The sequence below is a fragment of the Nipponia nippon genome, unplaced genomic scaffold, assembly GCF_047370975.1.
Source record: "Nipponia nippon isolate SJK-2023a ecotype South Korea unplaced genomic scaffold, ASM4737097v1 scaffold_1, whole genome shotgun sequence".
Taxonomy (NCBI): domain Eukaryota; kingdom Metazoa; phylum Chordata; class Aves; order Pelecaniformes; family Threskiornithidae; genus Nipponia; species Nipponia nippon.
The window spans coordinates 157559499-157571665 of record NW_028262290.1 but is presented as its reverse complement, the minus strand read 5'-3'; the positions used below and the strand labels follow the sequence as shown (position 1 = coordinate 157571665).

The window sequence follows — 12167 nt, the reverse complement described above, 5'->3', positions numbered from 1 at the left end:
AGTCATCAGCTGTCCCTTCAGGTCTTTTATCACTGCTTTTGTCAAGCTATCTATTTAATTGAAAGAAGTTAATTGAATGAAAATGATCAACTAAGCTTGTATTAATATTGCTAATGGAACTTTCTTCTTGGCCATGTTTGGAGAAAGATGTCATGCTAGACTTTAGGAAAGGCCCATTAAGGCTTGCACTTAACCTGATGGGCTAATTAAGGAATGCTTATTCATTCTACAAGTCTAAGATAGCCTCTATCCAGCCTATTCTGCCTGATTTTACAACACATTTCACTTATGAGCATAAGCATTAATAGCTGTGAGAGTAACTGATAATGTTTTGATTGCATTGAATACAGTCCTAATGCACCACTGAATTTGTAATTTGCACGGATTGATCTAATATATGTTTGCACAATTTAATTTAATTACTTGTCTTTAAATTGCCAAATAAACTTTCGATTTAAAGGTCACAAGTGAAAACCCCAATATGTCTATTTTTCTAAGAAGGACAGCGTGCTAGGGGTATTTTTATGTATGCAGTTTATATCATGCCATCTTCTATTTCTTCTCTTTAGTTAGTCATATTTAATCAATCTTTTTATAAGCTTCTTACATTTCAGGTGAATTTGATCATATTTTGCTGTCATTCAGAAAGTTGTAAAATCCCAAGTTACTCAGTCACACTTTGGCAGTCAGGAATTAAACTCGTAGTGGAACTGTCTAAACTTGGTGTACTCTTACGCTTTTCAGGAGCCAGGGTTGTCTTCCATTAGCTGAATTACAAATGTAAATCTTGAGGGCATCTCGAAGGCTCTGGTTCTACCCAAAAAAGTAGCTAATAACAAAGCTTCCCTTGTTTACTCCTTCAGAAACATATTGTTGCAGGTGAAAATTCAACACAGCTAAAGTTCATCTCATCAAGAAGACTACTGTATGCAGCACTGAGTTTTTCCTGAGGGCAGCTTCAAAATATCTTCTTGCCAGTGAGCAGGCAGCAGTATCTTCTAAAAATCATTAGAACAAAGCCAAAGTAGTTCATCATAAATATAAGGTGGTGAAGTAGAAAATACTTTACTTTTTTTTACACTATGTCAAACATGAGAGATTTATCTTTTCTAAAGCTTTTGCAAGCTGCCTTCAGAGAAAGTCACATTCCTTCCCTGTCATCTATGCTTTTAACTTCTCTTTTTTTCTTTTAATTTCTCACACTTGTTTTACGTATTTTCCATGCCACTGGTGTCTAATGAAATACATTCCTCTGTGTGTGTGTGTGTGTATATATATATATACATATATATATATACACGCAAATATAGGCTTTACTTCTCCAAGGTAAGGGTAAATCTGAAAACAGTGAGACTGCTGAAAATGACACGCTTATTTGCTAGCAGATTGGAGGTCTTTGAAATGGTAAGATTTACATGTGAAAATGTCTTTATTCAGCAGAATCCCGCTTTTTTTGGCATGATGTAATATTGAATAGTGTAGTCAACTGTTACAGATTCCACAGAAAGACTTAAGTTATGAGTACATGAAAATGGGTTTTGTCAAATAAAAGAATTATTTCACTATCTTGAGTTAATCCTATGAAATTAAGTTGCTAATTTTGCTGAATTTTAGTTTTGAATGTCACTTGCACTTGGTGCTTTATTGGAAAGAAAACCCCATTTTAATATTATTTATTGAAGTGGGTCTTTCCTTTCAATGAAATACATCCTTATAAAAAAATTTTTACAAAGAATTCTGGGTTTAGATTGCTAGTGTTCTCAGTACCCGTTCGTTGTGTAGAAGGAACTCCAGTCTCGCCTAATTTGATTCAGCTTCCTTTAAGGATTCTTTAACTGCTTGTGAAATATGTTATTAACAGGGTCTTCTCGTGGATAATTTTTTCTGATTTTTTTCCCTGCCTTTTTTTTTTTTTTCTTAAGTATAGTGGTAATGGGACCACAGAGCTTCAGTGACTCATCTAACCTGCCGTGAATTTTATAAGGGCAAGGTGATGAAAATTCCTCTGTAATCAGACAGTTCCCTTAATAGCATTCTTCTTTGTTCTGTCTTTATTCAAGATGTTACTTTACAAACTGGATCTTAAAAGATCTTTTGTATAGTATCTAGACACAGAATCCTTTAGAAGGCCCATTAAACTCTTTGTTACTCTTGACACCTGCCCGTTAAGACTGTCTTTTATCAAGATTACTTCAGAAAAGCTTTGTGTATGCTTTTTTCTACTCATTTTTCAAGTGCTATAGTTCTAAGTTGCAAAACAGATGGCTGTTCATTGTAGCAGTGATAATGTCTTTCAGGCTAGTAATTTAATATTCTATTGATTCCACTTAATTATGTTTTATGTAGTGTTGGGCTAAGTTGGTTCTGCTTTGGAGAGAAGGCATGCGACCAAGTATGGCAATTGTGCTTGAGATGGAGTAGTAGTTAGCCTGATATCTCTACTTCTTTCCCCCTGCGCCCTGCCCTGGATTGGAGGAAACTGCCAAGAAAAATATTAAAATTGCAAAGACACCCTAGTGACCATGATAGCCATTTTTCTCAGCCTCCCGATTTTGTTATGAAGATGTGCATAAACTAGTTAGCTATTAGGTTTTCTCATTTTCTGACTGCATGGTTATAATGATGACAGAATTACCTTTGATCATTTGAATTCCTTGTGAATAAAAATTAATTAAACATAGTGGTTTAAGCTAATGTGCTTGTGGTTGGGTGAAGTATGGATCTATGCACCATCACCTGCGTGTCAACCTGGTTCAGTTGATAAGCAAAAATTCGTTGCGCTACTGTTACTGGGTGGTTTTCAGGTAAATGCTTATACCTTCTTTTGGAAAAGGGCTTACTAACTTAACACACTAAAGGGCTTTTACCCAACACATTTTAGTTTGTAAATAACATTACGATAATACAGTATACATGGGCATATTAAATGAAAGTTACACCCAGCCACACCACAGGTATTTCTAGGACTGTGGGGGCTTTTTGTGCTGCTTCTGGTGATCACCAGAAGAATATTTGGTAAACATCCTTTTTCTGAAAATGGTCATCCTGTAATCTGCTTTCAGGCATGTTTGGGCTAGGCCCTTCTCAGGAGTGATTTTACTTTCTGAACCTGGTATGTTGGATCCTTTAACAGCCTTTTACCATACCCTATAAACAACTGAGCTAGTCACACTAGGATCTGTTTTAATAGAGACAAGAACTTTGAGGGTGCAGTTCATTTGATAAATTGGTAGCTACTTCTGGATGAGATGATCTTTTTTCCTCTTGCCAGCTTTGAAAATGCTAACAAGATACTCATTGACAAGAAGAGGAGCCTGTAATGTCCTTTCAGATGTAGACCTTTACCCTTAAAAATATCAGCATTAGTTTTTTCACGTGGATAATCACCTCAGTGTTTGGTCAGGTGATATTGTCAGCAGATACTTAGCATTTCTCTGAGGCACCTTTAGTTGGAAATGCTTTAGTTTATTAATGCAGCAACGAGAAGTAGTCAATCTTTCATGTACTTTAGAGATGTAATTTTTGCTGTTATGTTTTGATGTCAATTTAATGCTGCTGCCCTCTCCTTCTCTACTTTCTGAAGCTGATGTTGGCTTTTGTACAGTTTGGCCATCGAGAAGCACATCGCACGATCTTGTGCTGGCTAGTTAGTTAAGTTTATTGACTATAGGCAGAAAGACCCACTGTTTATTAGTTGATCCCTCAGATTTGCCTAGTGTGGAGTGATAGAGTGACCTTTGTCTTGAGATGGCAAGCAAAAGTTCCATTCTTCTGTGGAACATTTTCCTTGAAAAACGATGCACAGAAATTTAGGAATCTTCCTTCTTGTGGACAAAGAAAACCTACAAATCAGCCAAATTGTTCAGAATCCCAGTTTTGGAATGAGAGGTAGTAAAGAACAGCTGTATAGCTCTCTCTTCTAAAACATACATCTATTTACACATCTAATTTCTGAAAACCTATATAAGCAAAAAAGAAAAAAAAATCTGTATAAGAGACCATTGTATAAATGACCTGGTTAAGTGTTACTTTCTTTAAATAAGTAACGTAATGCTGGTAATGACTTGTTTAGGCTTCCCTGAGTGTGTGTGCAGGGTCCTAGGATTACCTAGTCCTAGGTAGTCCTAGTTCTTAGATTTAGGAATGAGACTTCAGTAAGCGAATTTTTTTTTTATGACTTACAAGTGAACCACAATTACTTACTCACGTTCTAAGGTATTTAAGTATTTAAGTATTAAGGTATTTAAGTATAAGAGCAAGTTTTTGTAAGTTAAAAGTAAGTAACAATTTCATACCTCACTGAAAGATTTTCTTAAGCTTTTCTTGTGGATTATACGATTTCATTCACAGTGCTAAATGTATATTGAATGTATGTGTTTCTGACACCCAGGTCATCACAAACTTAGTGAAAATGTTGAAATCTAGAGATACAAGGAGAAATTTCTGCCCACCAAATCACTGGCTCTCAGAACAAGAAAACATCAAAGCAGATAAGGTAAGAGTAATACCCTTTTTCCACATAGCTTTACAGGTGCCAAAGTTTTGATCGTGAAGTGTTTGATTCCTGACAGTATCAATGATGTTGACATTGCACGGATTTAGCGTGGTGTAAAACCTGGAGTAATGCTGCTTTTCTCTAATGTAAAAGTCTTGCATCTCTTAAGAACCTTTTATGTTAAATCACATTTCCACTCCATAAAGTAGAACCCACTCTACAGTACGATAGTGTAAGTCATCTGCATTTATAGCAGAGGAGAATTGAAAATCTAGTAGTGTTTTGTTGCATTTTATTTTCTAGTTATTTTAAGTACTTCTCATAATAAAAATGCTAAATAAGAGTTGCTCTGTAATAGGGAAAAAAAACCCTCAAAATTCTCTTCCAAAATAAAAGAAAATTCATGAGCATTTTCTGTATGTATCTCACCTAGAAATTACTTCTTTCCCCCCAAGAGCTTTTGAAAAAAATGGCATTGTTTGAGCTTAAAAAGTGTGTATGTGTGTGCAAAAGAAAGCGCCAATGTGAATGTGCAACTACATCCTTTGAATCATTGAAAACTTGGATCTTAAGAAGGTAGTTACACCTCAGATAGACTGCCTTGTCCTATTAGGTGTCTTAACAGTTGGAAGTTTTGCACGGAATAGTTAACAGTGAACCATTCTGTTTCTTTTTTATGATTGCACATTTGCTTGCCTTGTGTTCAAGATTTCCATTTCTCTGTGTGACAGTTCTTTATAGTTCCTACTAAATAGTGCCTACACACCTTAGAGAAAGTAGTAGTAGTCTTAAACTGTGGTGCTAACCTGATTTCAGTACAAAGTAAACAGAATTTATTTGACATCTCAAAATTCAAACTTAGCTTCTCTGGTATCTTAAATACCAGAATTCAATGTAACATTGCATGGTAATTTTAAATGATACATGGACTTTGTATTACATTGTTATTAATTTTGCAGGTCAGCTTTAAGGCACAAGTATAAGGAGGAGGGATTAGAAATGAAGATACTTAAGCATTCAGACATACTCTTGGACATAATGATTTCATGTATTTACTATGTAATAGTAAATTGTAATATGTAATTAGATAATGTTTAACTGTAAAATACTGTTCGTTTATTAGGTTACACAGCTGTATGTGCCATCCGCTAGACACGTCTGGAGAGTCAGAAGAATGGGAAGAATAGGACCATTGCAATCTACTTTGGATGGTAAGATACTGTCTATGCGATTTTTGCTTTACTAAGTCAAAGTAACAGTTTGTCTTATGCAAAGACAAGCTACTTTTTATAGAGCTCAGTTGAGTATTTTGTGTAGCAGTCCTACTGATAGCCAAAAGCAAGGCAATCTTTGATAATTTTGTTTCAGATATTTTAAAAAAAAGTATATTTGTATACACATGTGTGTGCATGTCTTTAGAATATTTAATGTGTAACAGCTTTCCCTAAGCTTCTGCTGGGACTGATGAAGGGAAATGATGAGGTGGACAAATGATATGTGTTAAAAATATATGTATTAATATGTATAAAAGGCACTTGCATAAGGTACTAAATTAATAAAGTTGCAGATGATGTAAAGCACTGAGGTTTTGCTTTTACTGTATACTATAAAGAAACTTCTTTATTATATATTAAACTGTAACAAACAAGGTTTAGGTACCATGATAAGTATTAATTACTGTTTATAAATATTGTCTCTAATTAGATAAGGCAGAAACTTAGCCCCTTGAATTACTCAAAATATCTAGACTTTATGGAGCTTCCGGAGAAAGATGAGAGAATTGGACCAACTTAGCAATCAGGGTAAATTTACACTAGTTTAGTTGTGCCGATATACTTTCTCATGCAGACAGTCTGTTTCTTTCAGCTTTTCATACCTTTGTATCTTCACTATTCTAGAATTTTACCTTGCTATGCTCAAGCAAAATAATCATTAAATCACTCATACTTGTGAAGATTTAATACTGAATTGAAAATGGGGCCTTTAAGCAGCAAAATGATTCATTTATGAGAGTCCATACTCTCTTTCAAGGTGATGTAATCTGCTTGAGTATCTTAGCCAGATAGAGTACATCATTTAGAGAAGACCGTAATGTTTGAATGCTGCCACAGAGTTGTACAGAATTAAGGGCTTTGTCCAAGGTTGAAACCTAAGGACTTCTTACAATGATATAGATATATATTTTTTTTTTATTTGAATAGCTACGATGGTTTAAGTTTACTTTGACTACCTTATTAGTCTAGTTGCCTGATAACAACTAGTTGGTCCAGTGTAAGTACTCCTCAGAATTTTGAATCGAATATTTTTTCAGTTTGGTTTCTCTCTTTGGAAATCGCCTAAGTGATTGATAATATGAACTCTTAAAAGCAGGTGTTTTAGCAAAAATTGCCAGGCTTCACCAGGCCTGTATCCTGTATACCTTACGGACTCTACATCAGTAATCCCTGTTTCTTCCATTGACCTATGTGGCTCTTGACAGCTGTACCGTCTTGATGTTCTCCACTGTCAGATCTGTTCCACATTTATTACTTTCAGATTCTCCCCTATGCTACTAGTCTGCTAGTCTCCTTCCCTTCACACATGTTGAACTCTCTCCCTTGTCTTCCCATAATAGCACCAGTTCCCTCTGTTACATTAGTTGCCTTGCTCTGGGCAGTTGGTGGATAAGGAATGCACATGCTTGGCTGGTGCAGAGCAGCTATATGCCTTCATTTTTCTGGCTGGCTGTCAGATAAACTGACTCTGAACAGAGCAGATAGCTGAGCTTTCCTTGCTGTTTCTGTAATCAGGTCACTAAAGGAATTTCTCTTGTCTATCCAGTTGAAAATTTTCACAAAACTTACTGTTTTTGAATCTCCTATTCTCAGTCAAAGTTAAAATTCAGCTGGTTAGCTCAAAAGGTGTGTTGGAGGCAAGATGGTGAGGAAAGATGACATGGTGTGTTCATGTAAACCTCGTTTTCATAGGAAATCAGGCTAAAAAAAGTGCAGTCAACATGAATGTGTGAAAACAAGCAGGTAACAATGTGCACGTAACTTGTTTAATCCCTCTTGACTCCATATGGGTTAAAGCCAATTAGCATGAAAGTACTGCTGAATCACATATGGTCATGTTTATTTTTGCTTTTTCATTTACTTAAATGGCAGACTCCTGAGTTCTAAATGCCCTCTGTATTGATGACTCCATCCCATATTTCTCTTTAAAGAAAGAAGCTGTGATGGAGAAATGCAGATAAAATTGACTAATTGACTGGAATAATTGAACTGTCGAAGTCATGTAGTAGTTTACCTTTGCTGTACATGCACTTTTTATTTAAAATGCTTTTAACCCTTAGCTTAATAGGCAGCATGCATTGACTTTAATTAAAAATGTTTACTAAGTAAACTAAGGGTAATCACAGACAAGCTTTTTTTCAGAAATTCCAAAGGCTTGCAATGTTGAAACCTGCCCCAAATTAATATACATCAAGTATAGTGATGTTTTGGGTCACATCATGTTAAATTGGTGCTTAAAATATCCCTACTTAAAGTGCTTTGAGGAGTTAAACAAAAGGAACATTGAAGTGATGTCCAGTTGCAGAAGGGCAGCAAAATGCTAGTCACCACAGGTAGGAGCCAAAGGAAAGACTTGAAACTGTCATCGTAAACTTCCAGACTGGGTAGTAACATGAAGCATTTCCTTCAGTTTTGTAATATGGTCTATACATAGTTTAGACTCTGGAGTCTTTTTTCAAGAAGGTGGATATTAAATATGAAAATGAAACAAGAAAGGAGTTGTGGGTTTTGTTTCCTCTCTAGACTGAAGCTAGGTGGACCTTTAACCACAGTGTCTAGTCAGTGAGCAATACTTTTTTTTTTTTTGCTGCCATTAATTAATTTACAGTCGTCAGATACATGCTCAGCAACTGAGTTTCTTCCCATGAAGTTAGAGCAGGATTGTTGAGTTGTTTCTTAAAAACTTTCTCCGTGGGTATAAGAAGGTTCAAAAGAGCTGCATGGTAGCTTGGGAACCATATGCAATTGAGTCTTCCTGTTGCTGTGGCTTCTTGAATTCTTTTCTAATCTTTTTTCTTGGCACATGATGCAATGTCTTGATGTTCTTTTCACTATTTCTGCAGTGACTAGGATTTAATGTGATCACTGTGACCTTGCTGTTGGAAGAGAAAACCCATTGAAATAAGTGTTATCTTTCTGTTAGTTTCATTAGATTTGGTTTAATTCTTAGTTTTTATGCCTAAAATGATTTGATTGAATGTAGATGTTTTAGTTGAAAGCAGAATACCTTTAAACTATTTTGATCTTTGGGGTGGGAATACTGTGTATTCCTGCTATGAAAATTGTAATTACTTAAAACTTCTTAATTGTCTTCTGTCATGTATTTTTTCTTAATTGAAAAATTAAAATGTCAATAATGAAAAAATAACTTTTTTCTTCTGAATAAAATAAAAAATGTAGGAGTACTTATTTTTATACACATTTTGTTTTCAGTGTGTATTTACTACTTACATTTCAGTTTGCTTGCAGAAACTAATGTTTAAAGAAGGATAAGGCTTGGTGTGACTGTTTAGTAAATAAACTATTTTAATGTATCTATTTTTATACAAAGTAAATTGAGTGAGTCACTTGGTACAAAATAAACTGTTTAAAAAATGTTCTTTCCAAAATTTTTAAAATTATTATTTCTATTTTAAGTGGGTTTGGAACCAGCACCTCTTTCTGTGTCTGAAGAACGACAACTTGCAATTCTGACAGAGCTACCTTTTGTAGTTCCTTTTGAAGAAAGAGTAAAGGTACCTAATTTCTCATTTAATATGCAATTGTGGTTGTTTAGTTTTTTATTTTCAAGAATTGTAAAAAGAGCACTTAGCTAAGTAGAAAATGGATTGTTTCCCTGCAGAAGGATATGACAGGCCATACTGTTTTTCTTCGGTACTCATGTGGCAACTGAACATTTGGCGTTAATTACTTTTCTCTTTTTTTTACTAGCTATATTGCCCTTTATAATAATTGCATTAAAATTAAAAACCTGTATTCTAAGATATATGAGAGCAGTTGTGTGTTTATAATAAATTGCAGTCCTGATTCAATGATTGATCTACATGATTGCACCCTCTTGTGGTAAGCAGAGCACTAACTAGTTGTGTATCTGTAATAAACAGATTGCAAGGTCAAGACTGGAGACTTTTGTGCAGTGGGTGGATTTACTCAGAATGAGATGATGGATGTCCATTTTGGGAAAATAACGCCTAGAGATTAAATTTCTGCATTCGTAGCTGAGTAGCTGAACTTTAATAGAGTATGTAGTTTAAAACTTGCAAGATCCTTGTATTATTTGATTTGCTTTTTAATGTTTTCTAGACTTTAAAAATGCAATTGTTAGTTCTATTATCTATTTCAGTTTGCATCGTATATATTTTTAAAAGCTCTTATTCTGTTACACATAATTTTTTTTTTTTCTGAACTGCTTTTGTTGTCAACAGTATCAATTACTTAAATTACTGAAATGTCTTGGAGACATTAAGTTGCAAGACACCATAAAGGGAATGAAGAACAGTTCCATAGGGAAAGTAAATCAGTATTTGTCAAAAAAAGACAGTGACAGCTTTGGTAGAAAAGGAGTGTTTTTTCCAGGCTTCTATGAAACAGTTGGTCCAACGAAACATCTTAATACTGTATGGCAGTATTGCACTAGGATTATAGGGAAACAATTGGAAGTGTCCTCAAGCAGGGCTCTGTACGTCACAATTCAGTCACTGTCTACAACCTCTGAACTTCTTAAAGCTATGTTCAGATGCAAGTATTCTAAGTTTCTGGAATTCATAAAACCTTATTTGGTTTTATCGCAAAAAATCATAACAATTGGATGAGAGCTTGGAGAGGTGGATAAAGCTGTAGACTGAACTTTTATAGTTCAACGAGGAGATCCTCTTATACTGCTTTTTGGACCAAGTATGGCTCTTTTTGTGTAATAGTGGGAGTCAGCATCCTTTTGGAGTCTCCCACTGCCCCTGCAAGACAACTTGCAATAAAGGAAGAAGATGCCTTATAATGGTTTAATGGTTTTGTTTGGGTTGTTTGTTTTTTTTTTTTCTTTCTTCCACTTGCCATCTATCACGCTGTAATTTAATGTGGTAATACAGCTCAGTGCTGCTTCCCTGTGTGCGTTGTTCCATGTGTCCTTTCATTTTCTGACTTCTTCATGAGATTTTTGCCTTGAATTACCAGATATTAGATACTCTTACAAGCAATTAATGAGCCCAGTTATCCTCTTCAGCCTTAAGGCATATTGATGTGCAACTTTCAATCTGATATGTACCTGTGGGAGGTCATGAATCCAATTTGTATCAAGTGCCTTGGTTCTCACTTACTTAAGCCGTACTTTTGTCAGCTTTCCTATGGTGATGTTACTTCCTATGGTGTGTACCTCAGTCAGCATTGCTTACTTTTCCATGTGTTAATATGAAGTCATTGTAAATGCTTCAGTTATGCATTAGGGTTCTTACTTTCAGGACTAACATCTACATGAACATTGGATTATGTAGGAGTCCAGACTCTGTATCAAGAAGAATTTTGCCATGAAATATACCTCCAAGCGATTCTTTCCATCTAGTGTTGTGTAGCAATAGTTAATAAACCATATCTAGCCATGCTTCAGGAAAAAAAAAAGTGGTGAGCGTATTCTTATGCCCTCTACATTAAAAAAAAAAAATAAAAAAAAAGAGGTGTCTGTGACTGTGTGTCTTTGTCTGTCATGGTTTAACCCCAGCTGGCAACTAAGCACCACACAGACACTCGCTCACTACCCCACCGGTGGGATGAGGGAGAGAATTGGAAGGGTGAAAGTCAGAAAACTCGTGGGTTGAGATAAAAACGGTTTAATAAGTGAAGTAAAATCAAATAGAATAGCAGTAGTAGTAGTAATAATATAAAAATACAATAATAATATACAAAGCAAGTCATACACGATACAATTGCTCACCACCCGCCGACTGATGCCCAGCCCGTTTCCAAGCAGCAGTCGCTGCCCCTGGCCAACTCCCCCCAGTTTCTATACTGGCCATGATGCCATATGGTATGGCATAGCCCTTTGGCCAGTCGGGGTCAGCTGCCCTGGCTGTGCCCCCTCCCAGTTTCTTGTGCACCGGGCAGAGCAGGGGAAGCTAAAAAGTCATTGACTGGTGTAAGCACTACTCAGCAACAACTAAAACAGCAGTGTGTTACCAACATTATTCTCGTGCTAAATCCAAAACACAGCACTATACCAGCTACTAGGAAGAAAAAATCAACTCTATCCCAGCTGAAACCAGGACAATGTCTTAGAACTGTAGAAAAATTTAGGTAAGAAGGGACTTCTGGGGGTACTCTAGTCCACATCCTTCCTCATACAGGAATCACTTGAGTTGGATCAGTATGCTCAGGGACACGTCCAGATCACTTTTGACTATCTCCAGAAATGGAGATTTAAACTCTTTGTGTAACCTCTTCCAATACGTAATAACTCTCATTATAATTTTTTTTTTTTCTTCATGTCTGTTCGGCATTGCTCTTTCTGCAGCTTATGACTATTTTCTCTTGTTTTCCTGCTGTGTACCTTAGGGAAGAATCTGGCTTTGTCTACACTATAACCCTCCTGGTTGGAGAGCATCTTCTCCACTAGCTACACTTGTCCATAG

At 35.8% G+C, this 12167-nt stretch overlaps 1 protein-coding gene across 1 annotated transcript in view; it reads left to right on the top strand.

Moving 5' to 3' along the window:
* UBE3C (ubiquitin protein ligase E3C) overlaps window positions 1-12167 on the top strand; it is an 82841-nt gene that overhangs the window by 34471 nt on the left and 36203 nt on the right. The window contains exons 14-16 of the mRNA XM_087730039.1: window positions 4391-4495; window positions 5619-5706; window positions 9187-9284. Coding sequence (XP_087586165.1) covers window positions 4391-4495; window positions 5619-5706; window positions 9187-9284 — 291 coding nt within the window. The remainder of the gene's footprint in view (window positions 1-4390; window positions 4496-5618; window positions 5707-9186; window positions 9285-12167) is intronic.